The following is a 19002-nucleotide window of genomic DNA, read 5'->3' as shown; positions in this document are numbered from 1 at the left end:
TTTATTTTGTAGCACTTTTTATTTTCAGATGTGACTATTTTGCAGTGTGATGCAGAAAAGAATTTAATGGAAGTGATGCCAAAAATTTCTGTATTATCTGATATAGAGCAGCACCCTCTACTGCCAAGAGAGCCTGGGTTTGGAGTATAATGAGGTGCAAGACAAGGTCTGTTATTTGCCCCTTAAGAACTAGCTTCTTACCTGCACAGACTAAAACATCTGGCACAAAAACATTGTGTTATATATTATGTGTGTGCCTTTTCCTCCCCAAAACCTGTTTACAGTCAATTATAACCCGACAAAGGAGACTTCTATAACATTTTGTAGTTATAAGTTTTTGTGAAACCATCAAATCATAAGGAAGTGTTAACTGGTAAGCAATTGTACTTTAGACTTTGTGAGAAATTTATAAAGGTGGCTGAGTGGATTTGTATGCTTTAGAACTGTGAAGAGTTCTTACTGAGACCAGAATGAATTTGGCTCTTGTAGCTTAGTAATGAGTCATAGCTACCCACAATAACCTAATAAAAACTCAAGTTCATCCCAAGATTTTCCTCAGTGAATGAAAATGGGCTTTCACCGAGTTTTTTTGTGGAAAACATCAATGCCCACATAATTTCAACCAAGCCCTTTCATGTTGTAGGCTGAAGATTTATGTATCATATGCTTACACTGATGATTAACACTGAATTTCTGATATTCCTAAGAAATGCAGAGTGACTATACAAAGAACTCCTATATATAAGAGTAACTCATTAGGTCTCCTTGCTGAGGATGAAGTTTCTGGTTCACTCAAACCAGACAGGGTGTTTAGGTTGTAAAGGCATGGTCATCAGTAATAGCCTGGATATGCCCCTGGGTCATACTGTTAAACTGTACCTACTTTGGATTTTAGAATTTGGATATAAAGTGCTAAGTATAAATACACCAGATTTTTATTTATTTATTTATTTTTTGGTAGCTTCACTACGCCATTTGGAAGGTGCAAAGCCTCAGCTGGGAAAACCTCTATAATATTTTACATTCAATTATCAGTCCATTGTGATGAATTTTTGAAGAAGCTGATTGATTGTAGTAAACAGCTGGTGAAAAAGAGCTAAGGCACATGTAGTAAAGGACAGGAAATTATAGCTGTGAATGGAGATTCACTGCTAGACTAAGAGGCTTGGAAATGAAGGCTTGACAGAGACCAGTAAACTCAATGTCAAGGGCTGGTGTCTTATTTAGCTACTATTCAAACCAAAAAGAGTACACAGATTAGTATAAATACTATATTTATTAAATATCTTTACAGTTTATTTAAATGTATTTACAGAACTATTCCTGCATAAGTTATATTTCAGACATCCAATTCAGATAATTACCTCTTGGGTAAGACAAATAATGATAGTCTCAACAGGAAGAAGCAGCTCATTAGTATACACAGATTCAAATTTGCTTCATTATTTAGCCATCTTTGCCACAAACTACCTGCTAACAATTAAAAGTTTGACATGGACACTGTTTTTATAGTTAACTTCAGTTTTGCAAAGAATTTTTTTTACAAATAGAATCCAAATGTTTTCCACTTTATATTTTGTTTTATAAGCAGATTTTGGTTTTTTGATATCGTAAAATTTGTTAAGTGCAAAAATGTGATAGTTTCAGAGAAACTGAATGCTGTAGCTTCTACCAAAGATAGCTGGTATAAGGTGACAAAGAACCATGAACTCTCTCAAAACAGTTCTAGCCAATCTTGTTTACCATTTCCAAAACAGACTCAGTAAATACCTATAATTCCTGCCTTGTTACTTGATATGGTAGGTTGGTGGTACTGAAGGTGGTTTCATCTTTGGGCTACCGTTCTATCCAGAACAAGAGCAGTTGATAGAAGACATTCTCCCATCATGCAAAGCTTGAATCAAGTTTCTAATCTAGACACAGCCCAACCCCCAGACATGCACACCTGGAATGGATTCTTTTGTGATTTAGTACCTATCAACCATGTCAAGCGAAAACAGTAATTCAGGACAAATCACTTTTTTCCCCTCATTTCTTCTTTGTTTTTAAGAGCCAGTGGACTCTACTGCATTTCCATGCGGTAAAATTTCTTTTGTGCGCAGGCAGCTTAAGTTCATAGGAAGAAACAAGGTTCTGATATGTTTAGAGTGCACATTTTAAAACAGAACAAAATAAAAATTTCAAGCATGTGATAAAAATATTGATTTTTATAATACAGTATTGCTTTATAAATATAGATGGAAAAGCTATAAACTTTACTGGTCTTTGGTGCATCCAGAGAGGGATAAATAATTTGCCATTTGTAAATTAGAAATCCAGGTTTTCTTTTGTTATAAAATTCCATTACGTGAGGCAAGTGTGTGTGTTTATACTGCTTGATTTAAAATATAATTAACACACACATCAGGTTCAGAATCAGACCCACCAAGTGGTATAGCTCAGTCACACCCCATGGAAGCTTGGGTCTGTGACCTGGAAAATTCTACCGTGGGTCCAACACAGCCTCTGACCACTGTGAGTAGCAGAGTTACTTGTTAAGCAGCACTCCAACTGAGCCCTGGCAGTCATAAAATTGAGTGCATAACACAAAAAGAACATGGGAGAAGAAAAAATATTTTATGTCACAAATCTACAGGCCAGGTCCAAAGTCAATTCCACTGTGAAACTCAATTCTTGACTATTTTCAGCCTCACTGGAACAAACATATTGTCGATTTCTAACAATCATTTCTCAAAAAAGGAAGTTGATTAAATGAGTTGTGTAAAACACCACCAATCTAGCTTTACAAAGATTGCATTTGACAGGTTAAATGAGAGCAGAGAAAAGCCAGTAATTTGACTAGCACTGCTCTTACCAGAATTAAATGTAGACACTGGAAAATTAATACAAAATATATCCAGATCATAAGGCTACATACCTCTGACCAAAAATAATTAAAAATCCAAACAAAAGAGCTGAAGTTGTCAGTCCTAGTATAATTGTATTCCTCCTAACAAAACCCTTCTGGATGAACTTTCTTTACTTTTTAAATACGCAGAGACTGCAAATAGTTTGTGCAAAATAAATACCCCACCACTTGCCACTCATGCTTCCGTGTTTTATCACAACATGACGACTTCTCCTTATTTAAAGAGAGTCTTCCTCCACAATCCCCACCCCGCCCCCCATCTCTTCCACCAAAGAATTCTGTTTTGTCAAGTTAGGGTAGTTAAGGCATTCTGACATGTAATTAAAGGTGACTCAAAACAGGTATCTAACAGTATGCCAATTTAGGAATAGTAGATAAATTACTGAACAGCTTACAAATGAATAACTCATTCTTATTATAAATGAAATGCCTGTTACAAGCATGATGCATTGAAATATAGTAATGACATGTACATGGTACATGTTAAACAATTTTAAATAAAACAAAAGCTTAACAGTTACTCAAATATACAGTACAAATTCACAAAACAAAATCTTTTAAAACAAGTTGAGGTAACCTCAAACGTAAGTTTTAATGCAATAAACCAGGGAGTCAGTATCTCCTTCAGAGAAAAAGACTTACTATATTCTCAAGTAGATTCTCATCAGGTTTAATTGCATTCTCATCTATACACCAATGTTACCTGACTTATATATAAAACATGGCTTTAATTTAAGGATTTCTAAGTATATATACTTTTCTACCACCAAGTTAATGAAGGAAAAAAACTGACCCCAAAATATATATCTTTACAGCAGTCAACTTGTACACAAACCTTAAAAATAAGTTTGAGTTTGCAGATAATGGGAAAACCAAATGCGGGGTAATTTGATATGGAAACTACACTGCAAAATGGCTATTTGGAAACTGTAAACATTAAGCTCAATTCAGAAACCCCTAAATTTTTGTTTGGGGTAATTACAAATGTCAGATCATCACTATGAGCTTTCGTTGTGGACTTTTGTGCTGTTGCTACTGCACACAGTGTTCTTTTCATGGGGAGGGACTCACTGAATTTGGTGCATGCTCTATAGAAAGCAAGACTACTAATACAAGGTCTGAGAGTAACATCAAAAGCCAACAAAATTCGAATTTACAGACATCCTTGTCCTGTAGGCCTAGAGCTCCATACAGGCCCATCCTATCAGGCAGCTGGAAGGAATTTCAGCCACAACACTAAATTTCTAGGCTTTAAGGAGTTTTATAATCTTGAGTAATATTTCCACTAAAAAATTTTGGTAAGGAGTCTCCCCCACCCCTACTGTAGATCAGGCCACTAGCCTGTGATTTGGACTAATCAATAAACTGCCAAAACTTTAATCACAGGAACACAATTAAGCATCTTTTTTAAAGCACAAAATATTTGCATCCATAGAACTAAAATGAATTTTTCTTCCAATTTGTAACAAAAAAAAATGCTCCTGGAATCAAGATTTCATAACCCAGAGCAATGTTTTAGAGCAGAATTATAAGCCCCTGAAAAATAGGAGTTTATAAAGAAAACATAAAGCCATACCAATCATCATAACAAAGACTATCCAAGTGGAATACATGTGTAACATTTCTTTGATGAATAACGTATGTTTCTAGTAGATGTATCATTGTGTACGATTTGTGTTAGACTCTTAAAATCCCTTTAACACACTGTAATTGTGAATTCACTTTACCAACATTACTCATTTTCAATACTTCAACTGCTTTTAAAAAGTAATAAGCCATTTTGGCCTTGAAAACCTCCATCCACATCAGGGAAAGGGCAATGAGAAATGAAGGCGAATCTTCAAATCTTGATTCTCTTCAATTACTGCCGGCAGATATGAGCTAATGAATGACAGTAGTGGTTCTCAACAAAGATCTCAATGGGTCTCAAAAAGGTAAAAGGCTTACATCACTGGCCATTGAGATCAGTGGCAAAGAAACGCGGTCCTGCCAGCAGGATCAGCACACATGGCAGGGGAAATGTGGGACGGTGAAAGGAAAGGCAGGAGTTGACACCTCAGTGAGTCAGTCTGTATACTCAGCCACTATTGAAAGAAGGACGGTGATGTCATCTGGCTTTCCACCTAAAATGGAAATAAAATACGTGTCAATATATTTTAAAAGGAAAAGTCAATCCAAAATGTGGACGTAAGTTCTAGGAGGCAAATCCGTTCATTTCAGGCAGGTTTGGTTTGTCTACCCTAGTAGAAAAAAAAAATTTGATAAAGAGAAATAGTTAAACAAAAAACACCAAGAAATTACATGTAATTTAATTGAAACTTAAAAAAAACCAAAACTTTCCTAATCCTTTATAACAGGAGCTCTGTTTAAAATAGCCACCACATCCTCTGTTTATAAGTAAAGACAAAATCTGTTAAGATAAATTCTGCTGGATGAGAAAGTTACATGCTTCTACCCACAATCCTAATTTGGACAAACATATCCAATGTTTGAAACTAGGAATAGCCTTGTATGCTAATCTGCTAAACAGCTATGGCATGTGCTTTTTTCTATTTTAACATTTCCTGGAGGGCTAAGAAATGCTTTACATGTCATAATATTAGATTGGCAAGAAACTAACCAATTCTACTAGTTCTGAATGCTAGCACCAACATGTCATCCAGCTGTGAGACAGAGCTATTGGCCTGCTCCCCAAAGTCACATATCATGCAGTAGATAGAAAGACTCTTCAGTCAAGAACAGTTTCACATTGCTTCCCTTTTCAAAACCTGCTGTGGTAATTTGGCAGGCAAATATTGTCAACGAGTCCCACAAAGCCAGAGGAAGAGAGAAGCGAAATGTCAGACACGTGAAGGGCAGAATGTTAAACTGTTAGGAATGTCCAGGCCCTCCAGGCACAGCTCAGAGGCCTTTTCGGCTCAGGTCCAAGCAGAGCATTGGTGGCAATAAGGGGCTTCAGGTTCCGCCTACCTCTGCAGCCAATCAAGTTCAGTTCTGAAGGGCATCCTCTATGGGGAAGACATGAGGACATAAACTTGCTCAAAGTCATGTGCTTACAGCTGGGAGAGGACACCTACACAATCTCACCCAGAGCCCAGAATGCTCCCACTCTACTAACACTATGTCCCCAGTTAGTCCCTGCGACCTTCCCAAAGAATGCTTACCTCTCACATTCAATCCGTTGTCACAAGCAAACTGTGCAAAAGGTGACATATAATTTGGGTCATAGGCCAGCTCATGAGCTTGCTCAGCAATGCTTCTTGCAGTCTGCTGTATACTCTCATAATTTGAATTCTAAGATGAAAGGATGATGGAGTTATTTTTATCATAATGCCTCACATGATTTCTGCATATCAGTATGATTCCTGCACAAATCACTTTAGGACAGCAACATTTATCTAAACACATTTCCCACCATTTAAGTTTTATTCTAGTTAGAGAAGACATTAAAACATGCCTTAACTGATATGAACGAGACCACCAGTGCTGCCTTCACAAGATGTCAATTAGAAAGTCCTTTGCTTTCTGGCCTTGAACCCTGAAGTTTGGTTTTTTTTTTTTTTTTTTTTGGCAGCTGGCCGGTACAGGTATCCAAACCCTTGACCTTGGTGTTATCAGCACTATGCTCTCCCCCAAGTGAGCTAACTGGCCAACCTGAGACCTGAATTTTCATTTTTGCTTTTTTTCTCATTTGAAATTCTTAAGGTATTCTTGCTAAAATAGGACAGGCTGAAAAATCAGATTCTGATAGCATTTTAAGTATCACCTCAAAAGTTTCCCTGCTTGGGAATGCACTACTGGCCATCCAGTTTGCTCTCCAAGCAAGAGTTGCCAGTTGTCCTACTGAAAATATCTTTAGAATTTTTCATGGGGAAAGATTGTTGTCTAGCTATGTAATCTTGAGCCATACCCTTACCCTTGCTGCTTTAACTTCTCATCTGCAAAATGGGGATGGGAAAACAAGGTCCTACATTTTAGCTCTAACATTCTAAGGTTTTAAATAGTTTCAATATAAATAATAATAGGCCTCTGTTTCAATGTCACCTCCTCAAAGAGGACTTCCCTGACCACTCTAAAACAGCAGCCCCCCCACTCTATTCCCTTACCCTGTTTTATTTTTCTTCTTTACTACCAACATATCATGTATTTATTTCTCTGTATTATCTGTTTTCCTCCACTAGAATGTAAGCTCCATGAGGGCAGGACTGTGTCATTTCTGCTCACCATTCTGTCACTGCGCAGAGCACAGTGCCTGCTGCATGTAAGCAACATGTACTGAACACCATTCACAAGGTATGGGGCTAAGGATTTCCTACATGTGGTCTTAGTTAATCCTCACTGCAACCCTACAGATAGGACCTTTATTATTTCCCACTTTACAGGTGAGGAAAGTATTATTCAAACAGTTTAAGAAACTTGCCCAAAGTCACACTGGTTAAGGTAAAGACTTATAAGAAAAGAATAATTTTTCCCAGAGTTGGTACTTTCATTTTTTTGTCTTTTTTTTTTTCGTGACCGGTAACGGGATCGCAACCCTCAGTGTCGCGCCCGTACCGTGACTGGCAACGGGATCGCAACCCTCGGTGTCATGCCCACACCGCGCTCAACCAGTGAGCGGACTAGTCTCTATATGGGATCCAAACCCTCGGCGGGAGTGCTGCTGCGCTCCCAAGCACCGAACTCTACTGAGTGCACCACCAGGCCAGCCCCCAGAGTTGGTACTTTCACACACCTAGGAGAATATGGAAAGCCTAGTTTTCATCTCCTTCTACCCTCTATATGGGAGAAGTCTGAACTGTTTCATTATTGGTGATAGCTCAGGTCACATCAAGGTTCTTAGCTGCCTGTTGCCCTCAGAAGCTGCCTTGGCTAGCTCTGGTATGATTAATACCTGTCTTTCCCAGCCTCAACACCTGCTGGGTATGTTATAAGAAAAGGAGAGAAAGATAACCAGGAGCCAACACCATTAAACACCATTAAAATACAAATAAAAATACAAACAAGAAATGTCCCCATCTGGAGTTTTCCTACTTTTAACATCCTACTAAAGGCTTGGGTGAGAAGCCTCTTTTTCCTTCAAGTTCTCCAATTGTGAACATTTCCATTTACAATTGCTTGAAAGATTAGAACTATTATTATTTTCCTAAAGTTCACAAAATAGTCCTTTCCAAAACTTCAAAAAGATAATGCAACTAAATAAATAACTCAGCTCCCTCTCAAAACAGAGAGGGCCACTGTTGCCAAGGGCTAAGCATTGAGTTAATTACCTTTAACTTTTTTAGCTCCTGAAGGATCATATAATCAGGCATGTTGTCAAAGAGTCCATCTGTTGCTGTCAGGATAATGTCTCCTAATTGGACATCAAAAGATGTGCTATCAGCAGCATCCGGGCTGTGGCAAGGACAGGATAGGGGCAAAGTTAAGAAAGCCCTTTACAGATATGGTTCAAAGTTTCCTACAGGCACTTTTTTACAATGCAATAGGCTTCTTTAAGAAAAACAACTTATAATAAAGGAGTCAATTTAAAAAAGTCATTCTGAAATTCTTAACCTTGAAAAAATTAACTGAAAACTCTACTATAAATATTTCAAAAGCTCAGCTGAAACTACCAAGTAAAACTGAGCCTGATGATTAGTCAATCACATGTGATTTAAAAGGAGGAAGGGTTCTCTTTTGAGTCAGAGTTACCATGCCTCTAAAATCCTAGTGAAAATGAGTCTTTATTTCCTAATTCTTTAGAAGCAAATTCCATCCTCTCTTACTCATCTTCACCCATCAGTTTCCCCGCATGCTTGAATCTGGCCCTTAGGATGCTGCGTTGTAGGAAGGATGCTGAGTACCCATGGAGAAGAGCATGCCAATCCCAGAAGAATCAATTTACATCAAATACCTACAGTGGTTTTGGTACAACAAGGGCATGTATCTTCCAGGGGTCACAAAGTGCGCATCATGTATCAGAATTTATTCATTAGTGGACCTGGCATACAGGAAGTTTTCAAGAAATATCTGTTGAATAAGTAAATGAGTGACAAAACAAAGTATTGGACTCTCCAAATTGAGGGGAAAGCTCTTCCATATATTGTTAAAGAACAAAAGCAAGGTGCAGACAGTGTGTAGCATTATGCAACCATTTCTGTGAAAGAAAAAAAAAAAAAAAGTTGGGGGAGACACAAATGTGGATATCTCCAGATGCAGAGAATAAATCTGGGGGGATCAGAAAAACTGTTAACAGTGGCTGTCTCTGAAGAGAGAATGTGTGGCTGGGATAGGAAGTAGATTTCTCACTACATTTTTTTTGTGTACAACTTTGAAAAAAACAGATGGGAGATCTTTTTCTCTGACAATGCCTGATAAAAGACCTAAGAATGGGGAAAACCCCAGGCAGGGAGAAAAAAATTATATACTCAAAGAGTTCATGGACCTCTCTGAGATTGGGTCTGGGCCACTTCTGAAGGCCAGTTTCACTGCTTTTAGGCCTCCAGCGGGGGGCAGGAGGAGGGGCAAATTGAGATCTAATAATCTGCCTTAACCTGTAATTAGAAAACAAGAGCCAGGAAAAAAAATTCAAACATGAGATTGGGTCTGGGCCACTTCTGAAGGCCAGTTTCACTGCTTTTAGGCCTCCAGCGGGGGGGCAGGAGGAGGGGCAAATTGAGATCTAATAATCTGCCTTAACCTGTAATTAGAAAACAAGAGCCAGGAAAAAAAATTCAAACACTGGCCTGGAAGGGATGGGCCAGAACCAAAGCACCCTAAGCTTGAGAGAAAAACTCCAACACCTGTGTAAGCAACATGTTATATAATTTCTGAAGAGAAAACATAAAAACAAACCCATCCATGCCTGCTGTGGATTTACACGAGGAGCACTGAGAAAATTTCTGGTTCGTCTTTGACTAAGGAAAGCAGTGGCACACTTAAAGTTCTGTGATGTGCTTTTGCAAGGAACAAACTTTTCACTTATACATTTACATAATAACTATTTTCTAAAGACAGCTACTAAAGGAAAACCTGTAAGTTAAGATTGAAATAATACTTTATAGATAAAAGAGTGACCAATAACTAAGGAGATACATGCAGCAGGAAAAAACAAAAAAAGGACTGAAAAACTGGTGGAAACCAGGTTGATTCCTTCTGTGGAATAAAGAGAAACAATGCAAGACACTCTCATCTCCTCAGTCTTTGAAAATGAATCAGATTCTAGAAGAGGAGATTAATGACCAGGTTGGCACTGAGGCTCTATTTTATGCTGAGGTTTTTCTTTCCCCAGGAGTGTCCTTTGCTATTCTGCCTGTTAAACTTGCTCCCATTGGACAGTTTGTCCTCTCCTAATATTCCCACCCATGAGCTTGGTGTTCCGCCAGCTGTGGTTTTGCCCATTTTGATTGAACACTCTGTGCTGCTGGAAACTTTTGACTGCACTGAAACATGAGCCGAAATCACATGCTAGCGAGCTGTCTCTGGGCTCCAGGGGAAGCCACCTCTACCTCGCTGGCAGGCCAGCAGAGTGCTGCCCTAACCAGATCGTCCCAGAGACAGCCTGTGAGACACGGCAGGGCCGCTCTAGCACTTAGAAGCCAAAACAAAAAGAATCAAATGAAAGAAAATTAAAGCACCATTCCCCAAAAACTGCTAGCTGAGGCCTTGGGGTTATGAGTTCTCCCACTCCAATATGGCTATTATTAATGTATATTACGGCCAACTGAAGAAAAACCTAAAATCAAATATTCTTCCAATTATGGTAATCTGCCTAAATCTGAAAGTAAAAAGTGCTTCCTTCTCTCTAGGAGTCAGCAACAGACTTTATTTAGATGGGCAATACTCAACACCTAATTATATAATATGCTCACTCCAGTTTAAAAGATGGCAGTAATAATCATTTTATCTTAGTTTGGACTTAAGTTCTGGTTTAATAAGAGCTATTAAGTAGAGACAACAAGCACTTGCTAGAATGCTACTATTTTTACAAGACATTGCCATTCAACAACATTTATGAATCGCTAATGATGTTTGTGCCAGGTCCTATAAGGTTGCTAAAGGCAGTAAAATCTGAGACTGTCTTAGACTTACTCTGTATAGTCATCAAAGAAAAGATACACTGTAAGAGTTAATTCAAAAAAGTACCAATTATCTTGGAAGGTTCTTGACAATTTAAAAATGAACTGAGAGATGCCATGAGAAAGCAAAGAGAACACCTCAATAACATCATCAAAGAACATATCCAAGACCACTTTTGATTCCATTTCCTTCGAGTTCTATTTGATATGATGCATATAATAAGAGATCCTGAGAATCAAGAAGTTATTCTGATAAATAAAGCAGATGTCTGTCTGCGCTCTTAAGAATGTATGCAAAATCTTGTATAGGCAATGGCACACATGAACAATGCCTTATTTCTCCAGCACAATTCAAAAAATACACTGTATGTACCATGTGCTGTTGGTGAGAAAAACTGATACTCTGTAAGCCTGAAATAGTATTTACACAGTCTTGTCAAATTATTGGGTGTTTATCAGAATTCAACTTGACTATAATATTTAGTTCAAGCAAAAGATATTTCAAAGTCAAAATCAAAGATCCTCTTCTTTTCTCACAGAAAAATGGAAAACGCCTATCCCCACTGTATTCAAGGGGGTTGGGAGGGGACCTGTGGATGAGCCACCTCCTGCTCACAGTTAACGGCTGAGAAGGTAGATTACCTGTCACTCAAGACAACTCCCTCGGCTTCTGGGGGAGCGATCGAGAGCTGGAACGGAGTGTTGAAGTAATGCTGCTGCTCATCTGAACGGTGCACAACTTCGCCGCCCCTGACAACCAGAAAGCCTGAATCGCCCAGGTTTGCTGTGTGTAAGCGGTGGCTAGTTCTGTCCAGCACCACGATGCAGGCGGTGCTGCTACCTGGAAACAAAAATCACCTTCATTTATTTTCTCTTCCTAGGCTGCCTCTGCATACACATTTTTATCACATAACCCCAAAGAGCAACATGCCATAATTTCAATCTCTTTACCTAAACAGGATCTTCCTTACTTAAGCTCCATATCCCCCTTGAGTGTCAATAATAACCTGATCAGGGTCAACATGGTGGCAAAAGAAAAAGGGATTTACATTAAACATAGCCAAGTGGGCCACTGATCTGAATTCTACCACTTGCAGAGATAGAAAATGATAAAAATAACTGGCATTTAATCACACTATTTCAACAGCGCTATAATCTATGCCAAACGCTCAAAAGCATGTTGCTGAAATATTAAGTTTTAATACTTAAATGCCAGAACGAGAATGTTATATTTTCCTGACATTTCTCACTAGTCATTGGCAGGAAGACTTCTCTACAAAATTCACCAACATTTAAGACAGGGCACACAACTACAATTTAAAATCAGATTTCCATCTGTTCAGGTCAAGAACTTTTATTGGAGACTAATACACTATGAAGTAACAAGACCAATTTTCACAGGTAGCTTGTGCAATCAACCTGTTCACTTTATAGATGCTACTACTAATATTCAGAGGCAAGAGCCCACGTTCCAAGCATTCTGTGTACCTTTGCTGCACACAAGCTTGCAAATCCTTCCCAGACTGAAAGGCTGACAGTACAATTAGTAGATCACTTTCAAGTGCTAAAATTTAAACCTATACCTACCTCTACCAGAAAAATGAAAAAATAGAAAAATAGGTGGTTCACCAAGAAATAAATGTAAATGATCTGTAAATATATGAAAAAATGATCATCTCACTAGTAACCATTTTTGCCTATTAGTTTAAGAAGAGTCAAAAGGAGATAATGCATGGTGTTGGCAAAAGTGTGGGGAACATGCTTATTCTCATTCTGTGGTGGTAAGGAGTATCATCTCACTAGTAACCATTTTTGCCTATTAGTTTAAGAAGAGTCAAAAGGAGATAATGCATAGTGTTGGCAAAAGTGTGGGGAACATGCTTATTCTCATTCTGTGGTGGTAAGGAGTAAAAAATTTTTTTTTTTAAAAGATGACCGGTAAGGGGATCTCAACCCTTGGCTTGGTGTTGTCAGCACCACGCTCAGCCAGTGAGCAAACCGGCCATCCCTATATAGGATCCGAACCCGCGGCCTTGGTGTTATCAGCACCGCACTACCAAGTGTGCCACGGGCCGGACCAAGGAGTAAAATTAAACAAACTTTCAGAAGGACAATATAGCCCTTAAAAATGTACATGTCCTTTTATTTAGCAATGCCACCTGTAAGAATTTGCCCTAAGAAAATAATTAGAGATGCAAACAAGATCAGGAAAAACTGGAAACAATCTAAACATCTAAAATTAGGGAATTGGTTAAATAAATTACAGTACATCCATGCAATGCCAGGGTATATACTATCACCTGATATTTAGAGGTACAGACTCTGGAGTCAGCCTGCCTACATCTAAATCCTAGCTCTACCACTTTCCAGTCCTGTGACCTTGGGCAAATTACTGAGCCTCTCTGTGCTGCAGTTTCCTTATCTATAAAACTAGGGATAACAGTAACTACCTCATAGAGTTGTTTCTAAGAATTAACATTAGTTAAGTCAGACAAGCATTTACAACAGATATTTGACAGTCATTAAAATTATGTTAAAAAATTTGAAAAGATAAGTGAAATATGCAGATTACAAGCTAATATTAAAGTTTTCTTTAACAAAAAGGGTGATGTCAAAGCTTAAAGAATTATACATCAAAAAGAGTGAAGTTTACTATAAGTAAATTAAAAAAAAAATGCAATAGTAGGCAAAGTCTAAACTGTTAAAGTGACAGTTGAAAAGCAAAACAAAACAAACAGGCCGTGGAACCAGCTGTGTGGAATCCTAGTGCACCACCATTTTCTAGCTGTGTGACCACAGACAAATCACTTATTCTCTCTAGGCATGTTTCTTCCTAACAAAATGGGGAATAAAAGTACCTGCACCTCATGGGGCTACTGTGAGCACACAGTAGACTCAATCAAGTTACTATTATTCTATGCACAAACACACACAGAAAAAAATCTGGGATCATACTAAATTTTAATAGTTTCTTAGCAGGATTATGGGTAATTTAGTTGTTAATTCTGTCTTAATGAAAAATGTATAACTTAATAATTTAAAAAATTTTAAGCATCTTTCTTAACTCAAATTTTCAGAAATTCCATTTCCTTATTATCTACAGTATATGAATTGGTAGTAACTTGACACTAATGCTAATCCATATAGTCCCTATCCATTAAATGTCAGAGAAAAGAAAAACACGGTTAGTGTAACTAACTGGTAGTGCTGTCAGATAATCTGCTCCCTAACTTTCAGTATAGCAAAGTTCACAATTACCTTTCTCCTTCCTAACTCAATGCACAAAAACTCCAACCATTTATCCTTAGTAGAATCATCAGCCATACAAAAGATCTTCTGCCAGCTCATGGGATTAAATTCTAACTGAGAATGAAAAATGACTGAGTAGCATAGTCTTGAAAATTTTACTGCCGGAAGGACTCATGTTCACTCATTATTACTCCCTGACAAACCCAGGCTATCATTTTGCTACCCCCATGGCAGTAACCCACACAGTTAGAATCAAAATGGTCCTTGTGATTGTGAGTGATGGAAGCTTTAGTACCCACAGCAGCACCAACGAATGCAAGCCCTACACAATCACCTGGGCTTGGAGTGTATACTCCTGCTCAGCCTCCTCAAGTTATTGATGTGTGCACGTGGCTCAGGCCCTGACAGCCTAATATTGGGAGAAGACATGTGTTTGAAGAGGAACAAGCAGGCAAAGAAGAGTAAGAAAAGAGGTGCTGAGAACGACAGTGCCAGATGTTCAAACACAGGCATCCAGGCAAATCCCATCCCTCATGCTAAAATGGAAATAGTTTTATGATTCAGCCCCTTATTTTGTAAACTAAGCATTTTATGCAGCAGACAAAGAGATAAGCTTATAAGGGCTCACCCCTCAAATTCTTAAGATATATGTTGGCTCTTATCGCTTCTCAGCCTTTTGGCTAAAATCAAGTCTATACCTGTTCTTATCAGTTAAATATCTGATATGTCCTCTATCTGAGGACCACATATTAAATGGAATTTTGGAGCAGGGAGATGGAATAGGAGCTTGCTCCTGACACTCCACACACAGACCTGGTATTATTGCAGTACCTCCAGGAATGGTGCACAAGCTCAAGGGATCATTTAAAAAAAAAAGGGGAAAAAAAAAAAAATAAAAAAGAGATGCTGGCTCCTTAAGACCTTATGAATCCACTAAAGCATTTCTGAGGAAATATATGTCAACAATTAGCCTGTGATACCAAACCAAGCCCCCAAACAGCTAGAAATTCAAAGAAATAGGTGGTTATAGCTATTAGCTTACCCTTTATATTGGAATTGTTTTGTTAGGCTTTTTAGCAATTGCTGAACTAAAAAATATAAAAGATCTAATCTTGTAAACTTACTATTATTTACAATTATATCTAATTGAGGCTCAGTAAAACTCAGCATCCTGTCTTTGCCAAAATATGCTTGAGTTTAGTTACAAAAAGCCTATCTAGAGATGTGTAGATTTTGTGAGAGAGAGGTGTGTGTGTGTCATACATGGTAACAAAGGATTATTTTAATGTGTCTTTCAGGAGAAAAAAGTAATCAACAAGAAAACCTCTCATATATCCTTGCATTTATTTTACTAATACCTCCCAATTACATAAGGGTGAATAGGAAGGGAAGGAGAGATAAGGAAAAAATGGCAAAACCACAAAGCTTTTAAAGTGCAAAATCAGGATAGCTATGTGTTTTGTAACTGGTTATCCCAAGTTGAAGTAAATTATTTGGTGGGGTGGGGGAGATGGTGGCTCATGGGAATATGTAGGAGTCAATCCCCTGGAACCCGCCTCTAGGGGCTCTCTCTCCATTTAATATATGAAGCAAGGAGGTCACAGATTAAGTAGTCTGTCCAAAATCATGTAGCAGATTGACAGAGAGGTGCTATTAATAAAATCTAGAATGTTTCACTGTGTCAGGAAAGCTCCAAATTGTATGTGCATATTAAATGTCCAAAGTACAGGGTTAAGACAAAGCAGTATATACTGAAACTACAAGACAAGACTTCTTTTTAGTAAGAAGGAAAGCAAGCTGGTTAATCACAGCACAAAGACAGAAGTTGACAGTGATAAAAAGAACCCCTTTTTACAAAGGATGTAAACTGAAGGCAAGTTCTACAATGTGGTGATCTCCCATTAACACTAAACAAAGGCTGATTTTAAATGTGGATGGTGACTGGGAGGGAGGCCTTCTAGTAACCAGAAAGATTCTGGCAATTAGCAGAAACTTAATAACCCCTTTCTGAGAGCTTGCTTAGAATGCTGGGAAAGTTCCCAGGAAACCATTTAACAAACAAATGCAGAAGCTTGCCCAAAGGATGCTCCATTAGCATACCAGATAAACAACCCCTAGGTACTGGGTTTTAAGTTTTCTAATATAAGATTAACAGGGATCTATTTTGTGCCAAGCTATTTCTTGGACTAATCAGCTGTTAGCAGTCTGGGGTATCTATTTGCAACTTGAACTCCCCACAGGTAATCAAGTGAATTCCACATTCTCCTACTATCATTCTGAATTTTACTATCTCCTACTGTTCTTCTTTTACCATATTTTAGAATCCCTAAACAATACAGTTTTAACTTTTTAGGTTTCTGAACTTGAAATATATGGAATCAGACTGTTAGGTGGTAATCTGCAATGTCCTCTTTTCCCTTCACAACAGGTTCCTGAGTATTGTATGCAGCTTTAAGTCATTCCTTTTCACAATATGTTTTTCTACTATTGATAAGACTTTTAGTTGTTTCCAGTTTTCTGCTATTACTGACACTGTTGCTATCTTGAACCTATCTCTTAGTTCACAGATGTGCAAGAGTTTCTCCTGTCTAGAGTAAATACCTAGAAGTGGAACTGCTGGGGCATACTATATGTTTAACTTTATTTGGTAATACCAAATTATTTTCCAAAGTGGTTATACCTATTTACTTTCCCTCTAAGCAGTATTAAATATTCTGGTAAGCCCACATCTCTATCAAACTCTGCTGAGTAGGAAGAACCTGAGAAAAAAGCTGGGCTAGTAACTGATTTTCTTGGTTTTGTTTTTAACCTTCTAGTGGGTTTTTTTTGAGGAAAACACATAGGATAGTTACTTACCAAGCAAAGGTACTTTATTTTGCAGCAACTCGCAGTAGCTTGTGGTGAGAATTCCAATGGGATTACTCGGTACGAACCGTCCTTCTTTAACTAAACGTTCACATGTACGCATTAAAGTCCCTGAGAACTGAGAGGGATCAACTCCATAGTCTCTCCAGCCTCCTACACCATCTGCAACCCCTAAAAAAAAAAAATTACCTTTAAAAAACATTCTCACAAACTGCTCAGGAATTCTTACCACTGTCTTCTCCAAACAGTTAATTTTATTACATGTTAGTCCATATATTTATCCCAAGACTCAGAATAAAAAGTGCTCAAGTTTAATGTATTATACACTAATACTTCTAAACCACATTCTGTACTTAGAATTTGATCTTTCATATACAGGTACTGATGGATAAACTTTTGAGCTATTATAGGGTGGCACTGCCTACCAGATAAGTGTTCAATTTCAGCAGGATTGTCATCTTTGTATAGTATTTGAGTTATTAATACTTTGTCGTATTTTGTAAGAACGAAAACTGATATGAAAAGAAAGTGCTGATGCTAGTGACAGTATAACTGAGTCAGAGCTGGCAATCATTAAGAACACCAAAAGCAGCAAACTTTAACTCCAAACACTGGCCAATAACTGTGAAATAAGCAAAACTAAGAACATCTCCCACTCCCCTTTTTCCTCCCTCAGAGATAACCACTATCCTGAGCAGGGCTGTGGTGTCCAATACAACAGCTATACCACATGTGGCCATTGGGCGCTTGAAATAGGGCTGGTCCAAATTGAGATATGCTGTAAGTATGAAATACAAACTGCATTTTGAAAACCTAGCATGAAATAAAAGTAAAATTTCTCTCTCTCTTTTTTTTTTGGTGGCTGGCTGATACGGGGATTCTGAACCCTTGACCTTGGTGTTATCAGCACCATGCTCTAACCAAGTGAGCTAACTGGCCAGCCTTCTTTTTCCCTCTCATTAATTTTCATATTGATAACACACTGAAATATTTTGGATATGATGCACTAAAGAAAATATACTATTAACATTAATTTCACCTTTTTATATTTTGGCAGCTGGCTGGTACAGGGATCCAAACCCTTTACCTTGGTGTTACAAGGCAGCTCTTTAACCAACTGAGCTAACTGGCCAGCCCTTTATTTTTTATTTTTATTTTTGTCTTTTTTCCGTGTCCGGCAACGGATTGCAACCCTCAGTGTCGCCCCCGGACCGGGACCAGCAATGGGATCGCAACCCTCGGTGTTGCTCCCGCGCCTCGCTCAGCCAGTGAGCGGGAACCGGTCTGTATGTGGGATCTGAACCCTTGGCGGGAGCGCCGCCGCGCTTCCCAAGCGGCGCACTATAGCAGTGCGCCACCGGGCCGGCCCAGCAGCCCTTTATTTTTACTTAATGTGAATAGCAGGGAATTTAAGTTACATATGTGGCTCACATTATATTTCTATTAGACAGCACTAATACGGAGATTTTCACAAGTCCACAGAACTGCTAATGAGTTCACAGGCTGCTTAAGGCTTCTTTATCAAGGGGACACCAGTGTTCAAGAAAGTCAATAAAACATCAAAGTCAACATCATATAATTTCCTATTCAACCTTTTGCAAAACACCAAGCTAGTTATTCTTTTCAACATCAAAATCAGTTTGTCTACTAAGTATAAAAAACTGAGAGAAAATGTCAAATACATACATTATTAAGGCATTAAATGACCCTTCTGGAAGGATCTATAAAAATATTAACAATAATTATTTTGGAAATAAGGAATTGAAAGTGATCAATGAACAAAAGGGGATATTTTGCCTTTTCCTTCAGAACATTCTATGTTGTTTGAATTTTATTTTTAGCATGAGTATTTATTATGATTTTATAAAATAATTAAGAATTTTATAATTTTTTTTTTTTTTTTTTTTTTTTTTTTTTTTTTTTTTT

General features: G+C 38.0%; 1 protein-coding gene across 1 annotated transcript in view; it reads right to left on the bottom strand.

Annotated features, from left to right (window-relative positions):
* Positions 1 to 1257: 1257 nt before the first annotated feature.
* The window catches only part of PPTC7 (PTC7 protein phosphatase homolog (S. cerevisiae)), a 40976-nt gene continuing 23231 nt past the window's right edge, over positions 1258 to 19002 (bottom strand). The window contains exons 3-7 of the mRNA XM_008582448.1: positions 17068 to 17247; positions 11605 to 11803; positions 8176 to 8299; positions 6073 to 6202; positions 1258 to 5031 (exon numbers count right to left, since the gene is read on the bottom strand). Of these exons, the coding sequence (XP_008580670.1) occupies positions 4973 to 5031; positions 6073 to 6202; positions 8176 to 8299; positions 11605 to 11803; positions 17068 to 17247 (692 nt within the window). The 3' untranslated portion in view covers positions 1258 to 4972. The remainder of the gene's footprint in view (positions 5032 to 6072; positions 6203 to 8175; positions 8300 to 11604; positions 11804 to 17067; positions 17248 to 19002) is intronic.

This window comes from Galeopterus variegatus, unplaced genomic scaffold (assembly GCF_000696425.1).
Source record: "Galeopterus variegatus unplaced genomic scaffold, G_variegatus-3.0.2 Scaffold2616, whole genome shotgun sequence".
In the NCBI taxonomy this organism is placed as follows: Eukaryota; Metazoa; Chordata; class Mammalia; order Dermoptera; family Cynocephalidae; genus Galeopterus; species Galeopterus variegatus.
The sequence above is the reverse complement of the archived record's forward strand: the minus strand, read 5'-3'. Positions and strand labels throughout refer to the sequence as shown.